Source organism: Grampus griseus, assembly GCF_964374135.1.
Source record: "Grampus griseus genome assembly, chromosome: 16".
NCBI lineage: Eukaryota > Metazoa > Chordata > Mammalia > Artiodactyla > Delphinidae > Grampus > Grampus griseus.
In genome coordinates, this window is record NC_139010.1 from 77,419,235 (window position 1) to 77,442,730 (window position 23,496).

The 23,496-nt window shown below is 54.7% G+C and overlaps 1 protein-coding gene across 1 annotated transcript in view; it reads left to right on the forward strand.

Moving 5' to 3' along the window:
- DMBT1 (deleted in malignant brain tumors 1) overlaps positions 1 to 23,496 on the forward strand; it is a gene marked incomplete at its 5' end in the record, with an annotated part of 43,203 nt that overhangs the window by 12,750 nt on the left and 6,957 nt on the right. The window contains 15 exons of the mRNA XM_082672977.1: positions 1,457 to 1,852; positions 4,279 to 4,674; positions 7,127 to 7,514; positions 9,978 to 10,301; positions 11,079 to 11,108; positions 11,709 to 11,738; positions 12,795 to 13,118; positions 13,899 to 13,928; positions 14,533 to 14,562; positions 15,838 to 16,161; positions 17,292 to 17,318; positions 19,016 to 19,045; positions 19,318 to 19,468; positions 21,353 to 21,561; positions 22,429 to 22,613. Coding sequence (XP_082529103.1) covers positions 1,457 to 1,852; positions 4,279 to 4,674; positions 7,127 to 7,514; positions 9,978 to 10,301; positions 11,079 to 11,108; positions 11,709 to 11,738; positions 12,795 to 13,118; positions 13,899 to 13,928; positions 14,533 to 14,562; positions 15,838 to 16,161; positions 17,292 to 17,318; positions 19,016 to 19,045; positions 19,318 to 19,468; positions 21,353 to 21,561; positions 22,429 to 22,613 — 2,874 coding nt within the window. The remainder of the gene's footprint in view (positions 1 to 1,456; positions 1,853 to 4,278; positions 4,675 to 7,126; positions 7,515 to 9,977; positions 10,302 to 11,078; positions 11,109 to 11,708; positions 11,739 to 12,794; positions 13,119 to 13,898; positions 13,929 to 14,532; positions 14,563 to 15,837; positions 16,162 to 17,291; positions 17,319 to 19,015; positions 19,046 to 19,317; positions 19,469 to 21,352; positions 21,562 to 22,428; positions 22,614 to 23,496) is intronic.

A 23,496-nucleotide genomic window follows, 5' to 3' on the forward strand; every position in this document is an offset into this window, starting at 1 on the left:
TCAGCCATTTAAGGGCATTGTGGCTACACAGTGTCTCCCCAGAGCTTTGGGTGACAGGGAGGCCTGTTCTGGGGTCATTTCTGCCTGAAAGCATTGTCTAGACCGAGAGTTATGTGTGCAGGGAGAACTGGGCTGCTTCGGGTCCCACCCCCCCCGCGGAGTCCAAAAGGGATACTTTCCCCCGAGAGCACTCAGTCAGGAGAGCGTGCTAATTGCTCCTGTGGAGCGGGGCGCCTCATCGCCATGCCTTGGACATTGGAGGGCATGGTCCGGCTCACGGCCGGCTCTCAAAAAAGACCTATTCCTCCCCCAGGCAGTGGAGAGTCTCAGACCCCACATTCCCTGATGTGAGTGACAGGTCACTAGAGCAACCCTGACTGTAGACACCTTCTTTCTAATCCTGCTGTGCTTTCCCTTCAGGCTGGTGGACGCCCACAGCTCCTACCGAAGGTAAGCCTCACTTGGATCCTGCAAAACACTCCACTCATCAGGCCTGGGTGCAATTCCTGACTCTTGGTTTGAGCGTCTGAGCTCACCGCCTCATCTAATGTGGAGGGTTCCTTTCGCGTGCCAGAGTTGTGGAGAACCTTCACCTCCCAGTTGTGGCATACATTACTCAGAATGCTTTGGTTGCCAAGTGACAGGATCCCAACTCACACTGTCTTGAGTTGGGGGTGGGACTGGGGGCCGCAATGGCTTCCATAGGTCAGTGGTAGGACGGTCTTGAGGTAGAGCTGGATCCAGAAGTTCCAGTACAGCTTTTCCCCTGCACTTTTCTTACCCCTATTTTCTCATGTTTATGGACTTCACTGTCGGCTTTCTTCCTGCCAAGGGACAGTTGTCAGCCTCAGGTGTACATCCCAGGAGGGGAGATAGTCTTTGTTTTCTAGCTTTTCAGCTGACAAGCCCTGGAAAGACTCTGAACAGCCTGCTACCTATAGATGCCTTCTTCGTAATGAAGTCCATGGGCTCTGATGATTTTCAGTGGGTGCACGGCTTGGTCAAGAGTCAGCACAATTTTGGGGTTAAAAAATGACATGAGTGAGTGCTCAGCAGAAAAGTAGTCTTCAGAATAACCTTGGGCCTGATGGAGTGGGTTCCCATGTGGGAGTGAACATCTGAAGGTGGCTCCTTGGCGGGGTCTGGGAGGCTGTCTCTGCTGGGCTCCTGCTACAGGGGCTCAAGTTCATCCCAGTGGTCCCTGGGGATTCAGGCTGTGGGCTTCCCCTCTTCCCACCTCCTTCCCAAGCCTGGGATTAGCCACTGAATTGCTGGGCCTTGTGGGGAACCCATCAGAGAACATGCGTTCCTCTGTCCACTGCCAAGGGTTCTATCAAACAGCCCCGTGGGGATAAATGATGATGACCGGGCTCAGTCAGGTCCTCCGGAAGGAAAACATTACCGTGAACTCAGAAGTCTTTCCCTGGAAGGATTCTGAATGGCGTTCGGTCCTCAGGACCTGTTCCTCTGGAAGACACAGGAGAGTGCATTTTCCCGTCTCCTTCCAGGAACTGAATCAGGATTGGCCCTGAGGCTAGTGAATGGAGGTGACAGGTGTGAAGGCCGGGTCGAGGTCCTGTACCGAGGCTCCTGGGGCACAGTGTGTGATGACAGCTGGGACACCAACGACGCCAACGTGGTCTGCAGGCAGCTGGGCTGTGGCTGGGCCACGTCGGCCCCTGGAAGTGCCCGGTACGGTCAGGGCTCAGGGCCGATCGTCCTGGACGACGTGCGCTGCTCAGGGCATGAGAGCTACCTGTGGAGCTGCCCTCACAATGGCTGGAACACACACAACTGTGGACACGGCGAGGACGCCGGTGTCGTCTGCTCAGGTTGGTCTCACATAAGCTGGGTGTCCCTCTCTGGGGGTGTGGTTTCCTTCTTTCACTCTGATCCCCTCTCAAAGCATTTTCTACATTTCTTGCTCCCTTACATCACCGTGTCTCTCTGCTAAGAATTAGTATGAGCTCTTTGACAAGATGCCAGGCATGTAGATGGTGAATTGGAGCAAAGAACCAAACTGAAAGTGACTTGAAGCCCTTTTTCTCCAGCCACAGTGCAAGGCAGAGGCAAGAGAGGCTAGTTCTGTCACGAGGTCTCTGAATGGAGGTCATGGCCTAGGACTGCAGGTGGCCCAGGGATTGGTTCCTGAGTCCTGCACGGTAGCCCCTGCAGGGAACTGGGATGCACTGTCTGGGCAGCAGGTCTACCGTGCGCAGGGCAGTGGCCCCTGTGTGGTCTGCCGGGCACAGCCTTGTCACCACCTACAGACAAGCCTGACAGATCTCACACGGGTTTTGGACTTTGAACTAGACGCCTCAGTGTTGCTGCCTCAGTGGGCCCATAAATGCTGTGAGGCTGATGACTGGTTTGGGTCCACTCGGTCATCTAGACACAGAGCTAATCAGCTTCACACAGGAAATACGGGATGCTGGGCTGGCTGCCTGGACCTCTCAGGAGAGCCTCTTTGGGGGGTGAGGATGGCAGAGGTCCCACCCTGCGTGGCAGGGCTCAGGCATGGACTGAGCGTGTCACCTGCTCAGCGCCGTCCCCCTTTGCCCCTGTGGTGCCCCTTCTGTGCAAGGTGTCTGATCTGCCTTCTCTCTCTCCCAGGTGCCAGGCCCCAGTCCACGCTCCTGCCAGGTGAGTCCTGTGCCTCTTGACTCCGGGCTGTCCCCTCCGTCCCCACCCACCTCCACAGACTCCAGCCAGGAGCCCCAGGCGGGGCGAGTGGACGTTTGCCCCCTCTCAGTACCTGCCCTGGTCACTCTAGAGCGAGCAGACGCTTCCAGAGGAGCCATAGCACAAGGGTCTCGGGTCTGACTCAGCAATTTAAGGACATTGTGGCTATAGTGTCTCCCCAGAGCTTTGGGTGACAGGGAGGCCTGTTCTGGGGTCATTTCTGCCTGAAAGCATTGTCTAGACAGAGGGTTATGTGTGCAGGGAGAACTGGGCTGTTTCGGGTCCCACCCCCCCCGCGGAGTCCAAAAGGGATACTTTCCCCAGAGAGCACTCAGTCAGGAGAGCGTGCTAATTGCTCCTGTGGAGCGGGGCGCCTCATCGCCATGCCTTGGACATTGGAGGGCATGGTCCGACTCACGGCCGGCTCTCAGAAAAAACCTATTCCTCCCCCAGGCAGTGGAGAGTCTCAGACCCCACATTCCCTGATGTGAGTGACAGGTCACTAGAGCAACCCTGACTGTAGACACCTTCTCTCTAATCCTGCTGTGCTTTCCCTTCAGGCTGGTGGACGCCCACAGCTCCTACCGAAGGTAAGCCTCACTTGGATCCTGCAAAACACTCCACTCATGAGGCCTGGGTGCAATTCCTGACTCTTGGTTTGAGCCTCTGAGCTCAGCACCTCATCTAATGTGGAGGGTTCCTTTCGCGTGCCAGAGTTGTGGAGAACCTTCACCTCCCAGTTGTGGCATACATTACTCAGAATGCTTTGGTTGCCAAGTGACAGGATCCCAACTCACACTGTCTTGAGTTGGGGGTGGGACTGGGGGCCGCAATGGCTTCCATAGGTCAGTGGTAGGACGGTCTTGAGGTAGAGCTGGATCCAGAAGTTCCAGTACAGCTTTTCCCCTGCACTTTTCTTACCCCTATTTTCTCATGTTTATGGACTTCACTGTCGGCTTTCTTCCTGCCAAGGGACAGTTGTCAGCCTCAGGTGTACATCCCAGGAGGGGAGATAGTCTTTGTTTTCTAGCTTTTCAGCTGACAAGCCCTGGAAAGACTCTGAACAGCCTGCTACCTATAGATGCCTTCTTCGTAATGAAGTCCATGGGCTCTGATGATTTTCAGTGGGTGCACGGCTTGGTCAAGAGTCAGCACAATTTTGGGGTTAAAAAATGACATGAGTGAGTGCTCAGCAGAAAAGTAGTCTTCAGAATAACCTTGGGCCTGATGGAGTGGGTTCCCATGTGGGAGTGAACATCTGAAGGTGGCTCCTTGGCGGGGTCTGGGAGGCTGTCTCTGCTGGGCTCCTGCTACAGGGGCTCAAGTTCATCCCAGTGGTCCCTGGGGATTCAGGCTGTGGGCTTCCCCTCTTCCCACCTCCTTCCCAAGCCTGGGATTAGCCACTGAATTGCTGGGCCTTGTGGGGAACCCATCAGAGAACATGCGTTCCTCTGTCCACTGCCAAGGGTTCTATCAAACAGCCCCGTGGGGATAAATGATGATGACCGGGCTCAGTCAGGTCCTCCGGAAGGAAAACATTACCGTGAACTCAGAAGTCTTTCCCTGGAAGGATTCTGAATGGCGTTCGGTCCTCAGGACCTGTTCCTCTGGAAGACACAGGAGAGTGCATTTTCCCGTCTCCTTCCAGGAACTGAATCAGGATTGGCCCTGAGGCTAGTGAATGGAGGTGACAGGTGTGAAGGCCGGGTCGAGGTCCTGTACCGAGGCTCCTGGGGCACAGTGTGTGATGACAGCTGGGACACCAACGACGCCAACGTGGTCTGCAGGCAGCTGGGCTGTGGCTGGGCCACGTCGGCCCCTGGAAGTGCCCGGTACGGTCAGGGCTCAGGGCCGATCGTCCTGGACGACGTGCGCTGCTCAGGGCATGAGAGCTACCTGTGGAGCTGCCCTCACAATGGCTGGAACACACACAACTGTGGACACGGCGAGGACGCCGGTGTCGTCTGCTCAGGTTGGTCTCACATAAGCTGGGTGTCCCTCTCTGGGGGTGTGGTTTCCTTCTTTCACTCTGATCCCCTCTCAAAGCATTTTCTACATTTCTTGCTCCCTTACATCACCGTGTCTCTCTGCTAAGAATTAGTATGAGCTCTTTGACAAGATGCCAGGCATGTAGATGGTGAATTGGAGCAAAGAACCAAACTGAAAGTGACTTGAAGCCCTTTTTCTCCAGCCACAGTGCAAGGCAGAGGCAAGAGAGGCTAGTTCTGTCACGAGGTCTCTGAATGGAGGTCATGGCCTAGGACTGCAGGTGGCCCAGGGATTGGTTCCTGAGTCCTGCACGGTAGCCCCTGCAGGGAACTGGGATGCACTGTCTGGGCAGCAGGTCTGCCGTGCGCAGGGCAGTGGCCCCTGTGTGGTCTGCCGGGCACAGCCTTGTCACCACCTACAGACAAGCCTGACAGATCTCACACGGGTTTTGGACTTTGAACTAGACGCCTCAGTGTTGCTGCCTCAGTGGGCCCATAAATGCTGTGAGGCTGATGACTGGTTTGGGTCCACTCGGTCATCTAGACACAGAGCTAATCAGCTTCACACAGGAAATACGGGATGCTGGGCTGGCTGCCTGGACCTCTCAGGAGAGCCTCTTTGGGGGGTGAGGATGGCAGAGGTCCCACCCTGCGTGGCAGGGCTCAGGCATGGACTGAGCGTGTCACCTGCTCAGCGCCGTCCCCCTTTGCCCCTGTGGTGCCCCTTCTGTGCAAGGTGTCTGATCTGCCTTCTCTCTCTCCCAGGTGCCAGGCCCCAGTCCACGCTCCTGCCAGGTGAGTCCTGTGCCTCTTGACTCCGGGCTGTCCCCTCCGTCCCCACCCACCTCCACAGACTCCAGCCAGGAGCCCCAGGCGGGGCGAGTGGACGTTTGCCCCCTCTCAGTACCTGCCCTGGTCACTCTAGAGCGAGCAGACGCTTCCAGAGGAGCCATAGCACAAGGGTCCTCGGGTCTGACTCAGCCATTTAAGGGCATTGTGGCTACACAGTGTCTCCCCAGAGCTTTGGGTGACAGGGAGGCCTGTTCTGGGGTCATTTCTGCCTGAAAGCATTGTCTAGACAGAGGGTTATGTGTGCAGGGAGAACTGGGCTGTTTCGGGTCCCACCCCCCCCGCGGAGTCCAAAAGGGATACTTTCCCCAGAGAGCACTCAGTCAGGAGAGCGTGCTAATTGCTCCTGTGGAGCGGGGCGCCTCATCGCCATGCCTTGGACATTGGAGGGCATGGTCCGACTCACGGCCGGCTCTCAGAAAAAACCTATTCCTCCCCCAGGCAGTGGAGAGTCTCAGACCCCACATTCCCTGATGTGAGTGACAGGTCACTAGAGCAACCCTGACTGTAGACACCTTCTCTCTAATCCTGCTGTGCTTTCCCTTCAGGCTGGTGGACGCCCACAGCTCCTACCGAAGGTAAGCCTCACTTGGATCCTGCAAAACACTCCACTCATGAGGCCTGGGTGCAATTCCTGACTCTTGGTTTGAGCCTCTGAGCTCAGCACCTCATCTAATGTGGAGGGTTCCTTTCGCGTGCCAGAGTTGTGGAGAACCTTCACCTCCCAGTTGTGGCATACATTACTCAGAATGCTTTGGTTGCCAAGTGACAGGATCCCAACTCACACTCTCTGAAGTTGGGGGTGGGACTGGGGGCCGCAATGGCTTCCATAGGTCAGTGGTAGGACGGTCTTGAGGTAGATCTCGATCCAGAAGTTCCAGTACAGCTTTTCCCCTGCACTTTTCTTACCCCTATTTTCTCATGTTTACGGACTTCACTGTCGGCTTTCTTCCTGCCAAGGGACAGTTGTCAGCCTCAGGTGTACATCCCAGGAGGGGAGATAGTCTTTTTTTTCTAGCTCTTCAGCTGACAAGCCCTGGAAAGACTCTGAACAGCCTGCTACCAATAGATGCCTTCTTCGTAATGAAGTCCATGGGCTCTGATGATTTTCAGTGGGTGCACGGCTTGGTCAAGGGTCAGCACAATTTTGGGGTTAAAAATGACGTGAGTGAGTGCTCAGCAGAAAAGTAGTGTCTAGAATAACCTTGGGCCTGATGGAGTGGGTTCCCATGTGGGAGTGAACATCTGAAGGTGGCTCCTTGGCGGGGTCTGGGAAGCTGTCTCTGCTGGGCTCCTGCTGAAGCGGCTCAAGTTCATCCCAGTGGTCCCTGTGGATTCAGGCTGTGGGCTTCCCCTCTTCCCACCTCCTTCCCAAGGCTGGGATCAGCCACTGAATTGCTGGGCCTTGTGGGGAACCCATCAGAGAACATGCGTTCCTCTGTCCACTGCCAAGGGTTCTATCAAACAGCCCCGTGGGGATAAATGATGATGACCGGGCTCAGTCAGGTCCTCCGGAAGGAAAACATTACCGTGAACTCAGAAGTCTTTCCCTGGAAGGATTCTGAATGGCGTTCGGTCCTCAGGACCTGTTCCTCCGGAAGACACAGGAGAGTGCATTTTCCCGTCTCCTTCCAGGAACTGAATCAGGATTGGCCCTGAGGCTGGTGAATGGAGGTGACAGGTGTCAGGGCCGGGTCGAGGTCCTGTACCGAGGCTCCTGGGGCACCGTGTGTGATGACAGCTGGGACACCAACGACGCCAACGTGGTCTGCAGGCAGCTGGGCTGTGGCTGGGCCACGTCGGCCCCTGGAAGTGCCCGGTACGGTCAGGGCTCAGGGCCGATCGTCCTGGATAACGTGGGCTGCTCGGGGCATGAGAGCTACCTGTGGAGCTGCCCTCACAATGGCTGGAACACACACAACTGTGGACACGGCGAGGACGCCGGTGTCGTCTGCTCAGGTTGGTCTCACATAAGCTGGGTGTCCCTCTCTGGGGGTGTGGTTTCCTTCTTTCACTCTGATCCCGTCTCAAAGCATTTTCTACACTTCTCGCTTCCTTACATCACCTTGTCTCTCTGCTAAGAATTAGTATGAGCTCTTTGACCAGATGCCAGGCATGTAGATGGTGATTTGGAACAAAGACCGGAACTGAAAGTGACTTGAAGCCCTTTTTCTCCAGCCACAGTGCAAGGCAGAGGCAAGAGAGGCTAGTTCTGTCACGAGGTCTCTGAATGGAGGTCATGGCCTAGGACTGCAGGTTGCCCAGGGATTGGTTCCTGAGTCCTGCACGGTAGCCCCTGCAGGGAACTGGGATGCACTGTCTGGGCAGCAGGTCTGCCGTGCGCAGGGCAGTGGCCCCTGTGTGGCCTGCCGGCCACAGCCTTGTTACCACCTACAGACAATCCTGACAGATCTCACACGGGTTTTGGACTTTGAACTTGACGCCTCAGTGTTGCTGCCTCAGTGGGCCCATAAATGCTGTGTGGCTGATGACTGGTTTGGGTCCACTCGGTCATCTAGACACAGAGCTAATCAGCTTAACACAGGAAATAAGGACTGCCGGGCTGCCTGGACCTCTCAGGAGGAGCCTCTTTGGGGGGTGAGGATGGCAGAGGTCCCACCCCGCGTGGCAGGGCTCAGGCATGGACTGAGCGTGTCACCTGCTCAGCGCCGTCCCCCTTTGCCCCTGTGGTGCCCCTTCTGTGCAAGGTGTCTGATCTGCCTTCTCTCTCTCCCAGCTGCCACGCCCCAGTCCACGCTCCTGCCAGGTGAGTCCTGTGCCTCTTGACTCTGGGCTGTCCCCTCCGTCCCCACTGACCTCCACAGACTCCAGCCAGGAGCCCCAGGCGGGGCGAGTGGACGGTTGCCCCCTCTCAGTACCTGCCCTGGTCACTCTAGAGCGAGCAGACGCTTCCAGAGGAGCCATAGCACAAGGGTCCTCGGGTCTAACTCAGCGATTTAAGGACACTGTGGCTATACAGTGTCTCCCCAGAGCTTTGGGTGACAGGGAGGCCTGTCCTGGGGTCATTTCTGCCTGAAAGCATTGTCTAGACAGAGGGTTATGTGTGCAGGGAGAACTGGGCTGTTTCGGGTCCCCCCGCCCCCCCGCGGAGTCCAAAAGGGATACTTTCCCCAGAGAGCACTCAGTCAGGAGAGCGTGCTAATTGCTCCTGTGGAGCGGGGCGCCTCATCGCCATGCCTTGGACATTGGAGGGCATGTTCCGGCTCACGGCCGGCTCTCAGAAAAGACCTATTCCTCCCCCAGGCAGTGGAGAGTCTCAGACCCCACATTCCCTGATGTGAGTGACAGGTCACTAGAGCAACCCTGACTGTAGACACCTTCTCTCTAATCCTGCTGTGCTTTCCCTTCAGGCTGGTGGACGCCCACAGCTCCTGCCGAGGGTAAGCATCACTTGGATCCTGCAGACACTCCACTCGTCAGGCCTGGGTGCTATTCCTGACTCTTGGTTTGAGCCTCTGAGCTCAGCACCTCATCTAATGTGGAGGGTTCCTTTCACGTGCCCGAGTTGTGGAGAACCTTCACCTCCCAGTTGTGGCATACATTACTCAGAATGCTTTGGTTGCCAAGTGACAGGATCCCAGCTCACACTCTCTTGAGTTGGGGGTGGGACTGGGGGCCGCAATGGCTTCCATAGGTCAGTGGTAGGACGGTCTTGAGGTAGAGCTGGATCCAGAAGTTCCAGTACAGCTTTTCCCCTGCACTTTTCTTACCCCTATTTTCTCATGTTTATGGACTTCACTGTCGGCTTTCTTCCTGCCAAGGGACAGTTGTCAGCCTCAGGTGTATATCCCAGGAGGCGAGATAGTCTTTTTTTTCTAGCTCTTCAGCTGACAAGCCCTGGAAAGACTCTGAACAGCCTGCTACCAATAGATGCCTTCTTCGTAATGAAGTCCATGGGCTCTGATGATTTTCAGTGGGTGCACGGCTTGGTCAAGGGTCAGCACAATTTTGGGGTTAAAAAATGACATGAGTGAGTGCTCAGCAGAAAAGTAGTGTCTAGAATAACCTTGGGCCTGATGGAGTGGGTTCCCATGTGGGAGTGAACATCTGAAGGTGGCTCCTTGGCGGGGTCTGGGAAGCTGTCTCTGCTGGGCTCCTGCTGAAGCGGCTCAAGTTCATCCCAGTGGTCCCTGCGGATTCAGGCTGTGGGCTTCCCCTCTTCCCACCTCCTTCCCAAGGCTGGGATCAGCCACTGAATTGCTGGGCCTTGTGGGGAACCCATCAGAGAACATGCGTTCCTCTGTCCACAGCCAAGGGTTCTATCAAACAGCCCCGTGGGGATAAATGATGATGACCGGGCTCAATCAGGTCCTCCGGAAGGAAAACATTACCTTGAACTCAGAAGTCTTTCCCTGGAAGGATTCTGAATCGCGTTCGGTCCTCAGGACCTGTTCCTCTGGAAGACACAGGAGAGTGCATTTTCCCGTCTCCTTCCAGGAACTGAATCAGGATTGGCCCTGAGGCTAGTGAATGGAGGTGACAGGTGTGAGGGTCGGGTCGAGGTCCTGTACCGAGGCTCCTGGGGCACAGTGTGTGATGACAGCTGGGACACCAACGACGCCGACGTGGTCTGCAGGCAGCTGGGCTGTGGCTGGGCCACGTCGGCCCCTGGAAGTGCCCGGTACGGTCAGGGCTCAGGGCCGATCGTCCTAGACGATGTTCGCTGCATGGGGCACGAGAGCTACCTGTGGAGCTGCCCTCACAATGGCTGGAACACACACAACTGTGGACACGGCGAGGACGCCGGTGTCGTCTGCTCAGGTTGGTCTCACATAAGCTGGGTGTCCCTCTCTGGGGGTGTGGTTTCCTTCTTTCACTCTGATCCCCTCTCAAAGCATTTTCTACATTTCTTGCTCCCTTACATCACCGTGTCTCTCTGCTAAGAATTAGTATGACCTCTTTGACAAGATGCCAGGCATGTAGATGGTGAATTGGAGCAAAGAACCAAACTGAAAGTGACTTGAAGCCCTTTTTCTCCAGCCACAGTGCAAGCCAGAGGCAAGAGAGGCTAGTTCTGTCACGAGGTCTCTGAATGGAGGTCATGGCCTAGGAATGCAGGTGGCCCAGGGTTTGGTTCCTGAGTCCGGGACAGTAGCCCCTGCAGGGAACTGGCATGCACTGTCTGGGCAGCAGGTCTGCCGTGCGCAGGGCAGTGGCCCCTGTGTGGCCTGCCGGGCACAGCCTTGTCACCACCTACAGACAATCCTGACAGATCTCACACGGGTTTTGGACTTTGAACTAGACGCCTCAGTGTTGCTGCCTCAGTGGGCCCATAAATGCTGTGTGGCTGATGACTGGTTTGGGTCCACTCGGTCATCTAGACACAGAGCTAATCAGCTTCACACAGGAAATACGGGATGCTGGGCTGCCTGGACCTCTCAGGAGAGCCTCTTTGGCGGGTGAGGATGGCAGAGGTCCCACCCTGCGTGGCAGGGCTCAGGCATGGACTGAGCGTGTCACCTGCTCAGCGCCGTCCCCCTTTGCCCCTGTGGTGCCCCTTCTGCGCAAGGTGTCTGATCTGCCTTCTCTCTCTCCCAGGTGCCAGGCCCCAGTCCACGCGCCTGCCAGGTGAGTCCTGTGCCTCTTGACTCCGGGCTGTCCCCTCCGTCCCCACCCACCTCCACAGACTCCAGCCAGGAGCCCCAGGCGGGGCGAGTGGACGTTTGCCCCCTCTCAGTACCTGCCCTGGTCACTCTAGAGCGAGCAGACGCTTCCAGAGGAGCCATAGCACAAGGGTCCTCGGGTCTGACTCAGCGATTTAAGGACATTGTGGCTATAGTGTCTCCCCAGATCTTTGGGTGACAGGGAGGCCTGTTCTGGGGTCATTTCTGCCTGAAAGCATTGTCTAGACCGAGAGTTATGTGTGCAGGGAGAACTGGGCTGTTTCGGGTCCCACCCCCCCCGCGGAGTCCAAAAGGGATACTTTCCCCAGAGAGCACTCAGTCAGGAGAGCGTGCTAATTGCTCCTGTGGAGCGGGGCGCCTCATCGCCATGCCTTGGACATTGGAGGGCATGTTCCGGCTCACGGCCGGCTCTCAGAAAAGACCTATTCCTCCCCCAGGCAGTGGAGAGTCTCAGACCCCACATTCCCTGATGTGAGTGACAGGTCACTAGAGCAACCCTGACTGTAGACACCTTCTCTCTAATCCTGCTGTGCTTTCCCTTCAGGCTGGTGGACGCCCACAGCTCCTGCCGAGGGTAAGCATCACTTGGATCCTGCAGACACTCCACTCGTCAGGCCTGGGTGCTATTCCTGACTCTTGGTTTGAGCCTCTGAGCTCAGCACCTCATCTAATGTGGAGGGTTCCTTTCACGTGCCCGAGTTGTGGAGAACCTTCACCTCCTAGTTGTGGCATACATTACTCAGAATGCTTTGGTTGCCAAGTGACAGGATCCCAGCTCACACTCTCTTGAGTTGGGAGTGGGAGTTGGGTCGCAATGCCTTCCTTAGCTAAGAGGTAGGACGGTCTTGAGGTAGAGCTGGATCCAGAAGTTCCAGTACAGCTTTTCCCCTGCACTTTTCTTACCCCTATTTTCTCATGTTTATGGACTTCACTGTCGGCTTTCTTCCTGCCAAGGGACAGTTGTCAGCCTCAGGTGTACATCCCAGGAGCAGAGATAGTTTTATTTTTCCTGCTCTTCATCTGACAAGCCCTGGAAAGACTCTTAACAGCCTGCTACCTATAGATGCCTTCTCCGTAATGAAGTCCATGGGCTCTGATGATTTTCAGTGGGTGCACGGCTTGGTCAAGGGTCAGCACAATTTTGGGGTTAAAAAATGACATGAGTGAGTGCTCAGCAGAAAAGTAGTCTTCAGAATATCCTTGGGCCTGATGGAGTGGGTTCCCATGTGGGAGTGAACATCTGAAGGTGGCTCCTTGGCGGGGTCTGGGAAGCTGTCTCTGCTGAGCTCCTGCTACAGGGGCTCAAGTTCATCCCAGTGGTCCCTGGGGATTCAGGCTGTGGACTTCCCCTCTTCCCACCTCCTTCCCAAGCCTGAGTTTATCCACTGAAATGCTGGGCCTTGTGGGGAGCCCATCAGAAAATGTGCGTTCCTCTGTCCACAGCCAAGGGTTCTATCAAACAGCCCCGTGGGGATAAATGATGATGACCGGGCTCAGTCAGGTCCTCCGGAAGGAAAACATTACCTTGAACTCAGAAGTCTTTCCCTGGAAGGATTCTGAATCGCATTCGGTCCTCAGGACCTGTTCCTCCGGAAGACACAGGAGAGTGCATTTTCCCGTCTCCTTCCAGGAACTGAATCAGGATTGGCCCTGAGGCTAGTGAATGGAAGCGACAGGTGTCAGGGCCGGGTGGAGGTCCTGTACCAAGGCTCCTGGGGCACCGTGTGTGATGACAGCTGGGACACCAACGACGCCAACGTGGTTTGCAGGCAGCTGGGCTGTGGCTGGGCCATGTCGGCCCCTGGAAGTGCCCGGTATGGTCAGGGCTCAGGGCCGATCGTCCTGGATGACGTGGGCTGCTCAGGGCATGAGAGCTACCTGTGGAGCTGCCCTCACAACCCCTGGAACACACACAACTGTAGACACAGTGAGGACGCCAGTGTCGTCTGCGCAGGTTGGTCTCAAATAACCCAGGTGTCCATCTCTGGGGGAGTCGTTTCCTTCTGACAATCTGAATCCCTTTTACAGCATTTTTACATTTCTTGCTTCCTTAAATCACCTTGTCTCTCTGCTAAGAATTAGTATGAGCTTTTTGACAAGCTGCCAGGCATGTAGCTGGTGAATTGGAGCAAAGAACCAAACTGAAAGTGACTTGAAGCCCTTTTTCTCCATATGCCACAGTGCAAGCCAGAGGCAAGAGAGGCTAGTTCTGTCACGAGGTCTCTGAATGGAGGTCATGGCCTAGGACTGCAGGTGGCCCAGGGTTTGGTTCCTGAGTCCGGGGCAGTAGCCCCTGCAGGGAACCAGGATGCACTGTCTGGGCAGCAGGTCTGCCGTGCGCAGGGCAGTGGCCCCTGTGTGGCCTGCCGGCCACAGCCTTGTCACCACCTACAGACAAACCTGACAGATCTCACACGGGTTTTGGACTTTGAACTAGACGCCTCAGTGTTGCTGCCTCAGTGGGCCCATAAATGCTGTGAGGCTGATGACTGGTTTGGGTCCACTTGGACATCTAGACACAGAGCTAATCACCTTGACATCGGAAATAAGGGATGCTGGGCTGCCTGGACCTCTCAGGAGGAGCCACTTGGCGGGGTGAGGATGGCAGAGGTCCCACCCCGCGTGGCAGGGCTCAGGCATGGACTGAGCGTGTCACCTGCTCAGCGCCGTCCCCCTTTGCCCCTGTGGTGCCCCTTCTGTGCAAGGTTTCTGATCTGCCTTCTCTCTCTCCCAGGTGCCAGGCCCCAGTCCACGCGCCTGCCAGGTGAGTCCTGTGCCTCTTGACTCCGGGCTGTCCCCTCCCTCCCCACTTACCTCCACAGACTCCAGCCAGGAGCCCCAGGCGGGGCGAGTGGACGGTTGCCCCCTCTCAGTACCTGCCCTGGTCACTCTAGAGCGAGCAGACGCTTCCAGAGGAGCCATAGCACAAGGGTCCTCGGGTCTGACTCAGCCATTTAAGGGCATTGTGGCTACACAGTGTCTCCCCAGAGCTTTGGGTGACAGGGAGGCCTGTTCTGGGGTCATTTCTGCCTGAAAGCATTGTCTAGACCGAGAGTTATGTGTGCAGGGAGAACTGGGCTGCTTCGGGTCCCACCCCCCAGCCGCGGAGTCCAAAAGGGATACTTTCCCCAGAGAGCACTCAGTCAGGAGAGCGTGCTAATTGCTCCTGTGGAGCGGGGCGCCTCATCGCCATGCCTTGGACATTGGAGGGCATGGTCCGGCTCACGGCCGGCTCTCAAAAAAGACCTATTCCTCCCCCAGGCAGTGGAGAGTCTCAGACCCCACATTCCCTGATGTGAGTGACAGGTCACTAGAGCAACCCTGACTGTAGACACCTTCTCTCTAATCCTGCTGTGCTTTCCCTTCAGGCTGGTGGACGCCCACAGCTCCTACCGAAGGTAAGCCTCACTTGGATCCTGCAAAACACTCCACTCATGAGGCCTGGGTGCAATTCCTGACTCTTGGTTTGAGCGTCTGAGCTCAGCACCTCATCTAATGTGGAGGGTTCCTTTCGCGTGCCAGAGTTGTGGAGAACCTTCACCTCCCAGTTGTGGCATACATTACTCAGAATGCTTTGGTTGCCAAGTGACCGGATCCCAGCTCACACTCTCTGAAGTTGGGGGTGGGACTAGGGGCCGCAATGGCTTCCATAGGTCAGTGGTAGGACGGTCTTCAGGTAGATCTGGATCCAGAAGTTCCAGTACAGCTTTTCCCCTGCACTTTTATTACCCCTATTTTCTCATGTTTATGGACTTCACTGTCGGCTTGCTTCCTGCCAGGGACAGGTGATAGCCACAGGTCTACAACCCAGGAGGGGAGAGAGTACGTGTTTTTCTAGCTCTTGCGCTCACAAGCCCTGGAAGGACTCTGAACAGCCTGCTACCAATAGATTCCTTTTCCATAGTGATGTGCATGTGCCATGATGATTTTCAGTGGGTGCACGGCTTGTTCAAGAGTCAACATAAGTTTGGGGTTTAAAAATGGGATGAGTGGGCTTCCCTGGTGGCGCAGTGGTTGAGAGTCCGCCTGCCGATACAGGGGACGCGGGTTCGTGCCCCGGTCCCGGAAGATCCCACATGCTGTGAAGTGGCTAGGACCGTGAGCCATGGCCGCTGAGCCTGCGCGTCCGGAGCCTGTGCTCCGCAATGGGAGAGGCCACAACAGTGAGAGGCCCGCATAACGCAATAAAAAAAAAAAATGACATGAGTGAGTGCTCAGCAGAAAAATAGTGTTTAGAATAACCTTGGGCCTGATGGAGTGGGTTCCCATGTGGGAGTGAACATCTGAAGGTGGTTCCTTGGCGGGGTCTGGGAAGCTGTCTCTGCTGGGCTCCTGCTACAGGGGCTCAAGTTCATCCCAGTGGTCCCTGGGGATTCAGGCTGTGGACTTCCCCTCTTCCCACCTCCTTCCCAAGGCTGGGATCAGCCACTGAATTGCTGGGCCTTGTGGGGAACCCATCAGAAAATGTGCGTTCCTCTGTCCACAGCCAAGGGTTCTATCAAACAGCCCCGTGGGGATAAATGATGATGACCGGGCTCAGTCAGGTCCTCCGGAAGGAAAACATTACCGTGAACTCAGAAGTCTTTCCCTGGAAGGATTCTGAATCGCGTTCGGTCCTCAGGACCTGTTCCTCCGGAAGACACAGGAGAGTGCATTTTCCCGTCTCCTTCCAGGAACTGAATCAGGATTGGCCCTGAGGCTAGTGAATGGAGGTGACAGGTGTGAGGGCCGGGTCGAGGTCCTGTACCGAGGCTCCTGGGGCACAGTGTGTGATGACAGCTGGGACACCAACGACGCCAACGTGGTCTGCAGGCAGCTGGGCTGTGGCTGGGCCACGTCGGCCCCTGGAAGTGCCCGGTACGGTCAGGGCTCAGGGCCGATCGTCCTGGATAACGTGGGCTGCTCGGGGCATGAGAGCTACCTGTGGAGCTGCCCTCACAATGGCTGGAACACACACAACTGTGGACACAGCGAGGACGCCGGTGTCGTCTGCTCAGGTTGGTCTCACATAAGCTGGGTGTCCCTCTCTGGGGGTATGGTTTCCTTCTTTCACTCTGATCCCCTCTCAAAGCATTTTCTACACTTTTCGCTTCCTTACATCACCTTGTCTCTCTGCTAAGAATTAGTATGAGCTCTTTGACAAGATGCCAGGCATGTAGATGGTGATTTGGAACAAAGACCCGAACTGAAAGTGACTTGAAGCCCTTTTTCTCCAGCCACAGTGCAAGGCAGAGGCAAGAGAGGCTAGTTCTGTCACGAGGTCTCTGAATGGAGGTCATGGCCTAGGACTGCAGGTGGCCCAGGAATTGGTTCCTGCGTCCTGCACGGTAGCCCCTGCAGGGAACTGGGATGCACTGTCTGGGCAGCAGGTCTGCCGTGTGCAGCGCAGTGAACCCTGGGTGGCCTGCCGGCCACAACCTTGTCATCACCTACGGTCAGGCCTGACAGATCACACATGGGATTTGGACTTTCAACTGGACCCGTCAGTCTTGCTGCCTCAGGGGGCCCATAAATGCTGTGAGGCTGATGACTGGTTTGGGTCCACTCGGCCATCTAGCACAGAGCTAATCACTTTGACGTTGGAAATAAGTGATGTTGGGCTTCCTGGACCCCTCTGTCTGGGTGCCTGTAGAGCAGTTCCCACAGCAGTTGGAACTCCCACAACTGTGGGCACCACGTGGCCGCCAGTTTCATCTGCTCAGCTTGGCTTCCAAGTCATTGAGCTTCAATTTTAGTGTGGTTTTCTCCAGAAAAGGGCTCTTTGTGCTGGGCTCCTCTCACCCTGAACTTCCCTGAAAGATGGGCAGTTTCCCTGAATGCATCACCCATATTCCTTGGTCCCTGAATTTCTTGGGTCTGGTGTAGTACCTTTCTTAGTGGACCACCAGAGCAGAGAAGGGTGAATACAGGTTGCAACAACAAATTCCCCCCAAACCGTTTTTATTGTGGAGACTGATATATGAGTTTGAGGTTTGCTATTCAGCTCTCCTGGACAACTCCCAGGCCGCTCTTCTCACGCCCTGGAGGGTAGGGGCCAGGCACTCAGCATCTCTCTCTCAGGAACCTGCTAGGCGTGTTTCAGCACATACTGGGTGCTGAGACTGATCGTGTTTCCTCTTTCTTGCAGGCCCAGAAATCTACTCTACTACCACAGGTGAGTCACTGCAGCGCAACCCAAGACTCCTCTCCGGAATTCTACCCTCTCGGGTTTCCAGAAATAGAAGGAGAAGAGCAGCCTCCTCCTATGGAGTGCTTTCCCTCTGAGGACTCTGGAATCTGTTTTAGTGATAAGCTGAGTCCCCCAAACTATGGCTGTTACTCATCTCTGGCTGGAGGGCCCCTCTGGTCTCCTGCCACTGCTTGCAGCCAGCGCTCCTTCAGAGACGCTGTGGGGGAAGAGGTTTGGTTTTCTGGTTGTCTCCAATGAAAATAACTCGTAGTCATTCCATAGAGAACTGTGGCCATGCTGGAAACATGGCCGAGGGACACTGCTACAAACGTTTGTCTGTTAAAGAATTCTTCACATTGAGAGCAATCCCTCAAATGATTTTTATGATACAGAGAAAAGATCTGGTGCTAAATATGTTGGGAAGTGCTATATACTCCGACCCTTTTTGGCCAGTCACAGTGTTAAATTGGAATGGTCAAGGCTCTGAGAAGTCCTGCAGTAAGGAAAAGGATTTATTTTCTCCATCAAACTGATGACCATGGAATTAAAGAATGATGCAGCAATATCCTAAAATCACTTCATTTTCTTTCTAGAAACTGCAACCACTCAGAGTAACTATCATATTTCTCCACCTGACCGAGAGGGCACGGGTTCCTTCTCCCCAGCCTTGCCTGCTGGTCCCCGAGCTGCAGTCACGGTGCTCGCTCTCCAAAGCGTTTGCCTCTCCTGCCTTTCCTGGCACGTGGCAACGCCTGCAGCTGATGTCCCAGCCCCAGGAGGGCTGGGCCTCTCTTTAGGCTCCTCTTTGCCCTTTAGTAGCCTGGCCAGCCTAAGATTCGGATCTCTGGTCAGTCCCTAGGCGAGGCTGCCCCCCCTCCCCCGTGTAGATCCCACCCCTCCCCTTGGACACTAGACCCCGGTCAGCACTGGCTGGCTGGAGCCCGCTTCATCTCGGAGCTCAGTGTGTGATCAGCAAGAGCTCCTGACCGGCTGCTCTCGAGCTGCTGCTGAGCTCCCCCTCTCCCCCCACCCCTGAGACCTTTCCTCTCCGTCCCACCCTCCCCTCCTCCCCACCTGGCTTCCTGAAGCCGCAGCAGCTTCAGGCTGCCCCTCCCCTCTGATCCATTCTCTGCAGTGCAGCTAGGGGCATCTTCACAAGATGCCAAGGTCAGTCCCAGTCTCAGGGACTGATTCCTCAGGGCCTTCTGATCACAGATCCTCACTGCTCAGGACAACCTCTAGGGCTCTGCACAGTTCTCTCCTAGTTCCCGCCATCCCTCCTGTCCCTGCTGCATGCACACTGAGGTTCCCCAAATGTGCCGCGTACACCTAGGTTCCTTGGCACACACTGTTCTCTCTGCCTGGAACACCCTTTCTCCCTTTCTGCCTTGCCTCCCTGATTATCCAACCCCCTTTCCCTGCTCAGTCTGGGTCAGGAGCCAAAGCTCCAGGCTCCCACCACCTCCTGGGCTTTGCTCCATCGCAGTCCCAGCCCATGACACTGGGATTTGCTCTTTTCCATCCTCTCCTCCAGGCTGTGTGGTCCCTGAGGGCAAGGCCTGTATCCAGCATTCACTGTGAACCCAGGGTTGGCGCATTTCCAGGCACAGAGCCAGCAAGGACTCAACAGTTGTGTCAAGGGTACCAGGGAACTGATCATTATGTTTTCTCTTTGTCAACAGATCCTGTTTCCACCCCCACCCGCCCAGCCAGTAAGTTCTGAGCTCCCTGACAAGTCCCCTTTCCCTTCTCCTCAGTGACAGGGACACCGGGGAGGGATGAGGAGAATGGTGAGGAGATGTTTTCCCTAAGGACAGTCTCTGTGGAGGGGCGCCCCACTGACCATCAGTGTGTAGCTGGGGTCTAGGCACCGCCTGGTGGGTTTCTGTCTTGGGAATTGTTTAAAAAATCTCCCCCAGGTGACTGTGCAGTGTGCATTGTGGGTCATCAGTATATCCATTTTATATCCATTTTATCCCAACAGCAAATTATTCCTGTGGAGGCTTCCTGTCCCAACCTTCAGGGAGCTTTTCCAGCCCATTCTACCCTGGGAAGTATCCGAACAATGCCAAGTGCGTGTGGGACATCGAAGTTCAGAACAACTACCGTGTGACTCTGGTCTTCAGAGACGTCCAGTAAGTGTGTGCGAGGGACCTTGCAGACATGTAGAAGGGGATAAATGGTACCTAGCACTTCAGGAGAGATGTTTGCCCCGTTGACATTTTTTCTTATGGGTTCCATTTTCGACCGAGCACAGAGGTGGCACCAGGACCAGAGCAACTGGTTTCAAGTTGCACCTATGTCACTAATTTCCTGTGTGACCACGGGAAATCACTTAATTCACCTTAGCCTCAAGAGAGGAGAATAAAATAACTGCTTTCCTACCCTTGCTGGTTACTGGGAGGGTCACGAGAAATATATGAAAATACTTGGACAATGTTATCCAGTGGGATTATTGTTAGGAGTAATAATAATTATTATTATTACAATATTCATTATAATAGTAATAATAATAATTGTTAGGAGTAATAATAACAAGAATCCTATTAACAACCACACCAGTTTTTCTGAACCCTTTTCGCTCTACTCCCTCCTTTTTTTGGGTGAGTTTCGGGCAGAGGAGGAGAAATCCCTGCAGCAGAGGTTAGGTTATCTGTTCCTCATCCAATGAAGAGTGGGAATCCTTGTTTTAAGTGGAGGAGGCTTCATCAGAATGGCAGTGGTACATGATTGGTTCAAGGAGGGGTGACCACAGCGAGTCACCAGTAGTTTCTAGAGTCCTGGGAAGGGGCGTCCATAATTTCTCCTCTAACAGCCACCACCGAACAAAGTAGTTTTCTCTCTTGGTTGCAGTGGCCTTGGGAGTCTCTGCCTTAGAAATTTGTGTGGGGTTTTGAGAAAGGTACAATATTATTTTAATCTCTTCATCATTACAATTCATACTGGATTGTGGGGACTGTATGAAATCCTTTGGAGGAAGGTTGACCGTGACTGGCTCTGAGTCAGCGTCTTAATAACAATGACCACCATTTGTGACATTTTATGAAGCACTTCTCCATATATTACACTGTTTGAGCCTCACGACGGCTTTCTTCAGTATACATGGGTAGGGAGATTTCACCTTCGTAAATAAGAAACCGGAGCTGCAGAGAGGCTATTTGACTTGCCCAGTATTTTTTTGTTCAATTATTTGTTTCTATCACTATGAATTCATGGATTTTAAAAAATTCTATGGGAAACTGGGGTCTCTTTGATCAAAGAAAAAGTCTAAGGTAGGATGTGATCCTTTCTCATGTGATGCAAAAGGCTGTCAGGAGAGGGGCTGTAGATCTCATATGTGTGACCCCAAAAGGCAGGACTAGAACCATGTATGGAGGTCGTGGGAAGATGAATCTCCGCCCGATTTAAGAAAGTCTCACAAACTGGTGGTGACCAGTGAGGAGAGGGATTGGCGGAGGGACGGTACAGGGGTAGGGGATTAAGAGGTAGAAACTACTATGTATAAAATAAGCTGCAAGGATACATTGTATCAATACAGTGCAGGGAATATAGCCAATATTTTATAATAACTATAAATGGAGTATAACCTTTAAACATTGTGAATCACTATATTGTACACCCGTAACTTGTATAATATTGTACATCAACTATACTTCAATAAAAAAGGAAATCCATTACTTTCAATTATTAATTTTGTCACAGTTTCTGGCTTAGAGGTGTGATGCCTCTCACGGAGATCAGACCCCCTGCAACAAATCCTGGTTAAAAGTGAAGCCAGATCCCTGGTGGCGCAGTGTTTGGGAGTCCGCCTGCCGATGCAGGGGACGCGGGTTCATGCCCCGGTCCGGGAAGATCCCACGTGCCGCGGAGCGGCTGGGCCCGTGAGCCATGGCCACTGAGCCTGCGCGTCAGGAGCCTGTGCTCCGCAACGGGAGAGGCCACAGCAGTGAGAGGCCCGCGTACCGCAAAAAAAAAAAAAAAAAAAAGTGAAGCCAGAACTGTGTGCTGTGTCTCCGCAGGCTTGAAGGCAGCTGTAACTACGATTATATTGAAGTGTTTGACGGCCCTTACCACAGCTCCCCTCTGCTCGCCCGGGTTTGTGATGGGGCAAGGGGCTCCTTCACCTCGTCATCCAACTTCATGTCCATTCGCTTCATCAGCGACGGCAGCGTCAAGATGAGAGGGTTCCAGGCTGAATACTACTCCAGCCTTTCCCCTGGGAGCACAAGTAAGTCCCCGTCTGTCTGGGTGGGGCCTCTCGGAGTGACTTCTGCTGCTCAGCCATCCCATGGCTGTGAGATGAGAAGTGATGGCCGCCTTTTCAGGTCACCAAGGCTCGATCCGGTGCAGAAAGGGGCCAAGGGCAGTGGGTCTTGGGACTCTGCCTCCCAGACATGGCCGATGGGTGGCGCGTTGGCCTTTCTGTGGTCAGCAGAGATGAAGTAGAAGGGCAAGGTGTTGCTTTCAACAGATAGTGAGATGTCAGTGTCAAGGGCAGAGGGGATCACCTGGCTTGAGGCCTTGTGGCCTTCCCAGAGTGTGGGACACTGTGACCTTGTCCTGAGACCTAGCACATTCGGCTGCTGCCTGAAGACGGTCTGAGCTGGCCGCTCAGCCTCGTCCAGCAGAGGCTGATGGCCACGGTTTGAGCTGTTAAGTGGACTGATGTACAGATTGGCCAGGGGCCGGGCAAGGTGAGGTACTGGCTCTCTTTAAAATCCTGAGGTCAGGATTTTAAGCACCGACCTGCCCCTTAGCTAAAGGACCTATGTTTACGTCCATAGCTAAGGATGTTGACTTTCCGACATCCCCTCAATTCAACCCGAGCGTTACTTTACTATATGGATAAACGGCAACTTAGCAAAACATTTTGCTTTTTTCACACCCTGCCTTCACTTCTCCATCAGAGAAATCCTAGTCCCTGGGCCCTCAAGGGGTCTCATGAGAGTGAAACTGACTTGAGCCCCAGGGCACCTGGCGCGGTGGTGAGCTGTGTCCGCAGGCAGACCATCTGCCAGCCACCTCAATCTCTGCACCTTCCTGTGGGCTTGGGGGGGCGCTGACACTGACCGCACTGTCTGCCCTTGGCCCCCAGAGCTGCTTTGCCTGCAGAATCACATGCGAGCCAGTGTGAGCGTGGGCTACCTCCAGTCCCTGGGCTACTCTGCCAGGGACCTTGTCATTCCCGGCTGGAACAGGAACTACCGGTGTCGGCCCCAGATTACTTCGAGCCAGGTGACCTTCACAGTTCCCTACTCTGGCTGTGGCACCATCGAGCAGGTAAGCCTGGAGCTTCTTCCTCTCCCTCCTGCTGAGCCAGGTTTCTTACAGTGCCCTGCGCTGTGCTTTTTGAATTCTGGGGACCCAGAAAACACGATTATGGTATAACCAGAACGTAATCGGGCTGAAGATACAAATCCGTCCCTTGGTGCCGTGACGCAGCTGCAGCCGTGTCCAAATAGAAGGAAGGAAAGTCAGTGGGGAGGTTTTCCCACACTGTCCACCAGAGAGGGTGCCTGGCAGGCTGCTATCACTTCGGCAAGAGCGATAGCAGCTCCCAGGGCCAGCTCCAGGTTCTGAAGGGCCTGGAGCTGATACAGGTTGGTGTTGGGGTGGGCAAGAGAGGCAGGTGCCTCGTTCATGGAAAGAATGCAAGCATATCTTAGTTTTAGAAATCTTACAAAAGCACATGGCTGAGCCAGTGCATTGCTGAGCCCCGGAAGAGCCTGTGCAGGGGGGCCCTGAAGCTTAACCTCCATTAGCTTCACAGTAAATTGGCCTCTGCAGCTATCGTTTGTTGAGCTGTCACCACCTGGGGTGACCAGTTGTCTTGGTTGACCTGGGACTTTGCAGATTTTAGCATGGAGAAATCTCATGTCCCAGGAAACTCCTTAATCCTGTCCCCCTACAAGTGGCAGACACTGAGATTAGTCTGTGTCAAACTCCCCCAAATCCCCACCAAGATGAGGCAAGTCTCCCCTCATTGTCATCCTGCTTGAAAAACAGGGAGACTGGGCTTTGAGGGGTCAAGCAGGTTGCTGAAAGCTACTTAGCCAGGAAGCGGTAGGGCCAACGCCAGACTCTGAGAATCTCAAAAATGTGGCACTGAGTGAAAGAAGCCAGGCGCTACCCACCCTGTGATGTCGTTTCTATGAAATCTGTG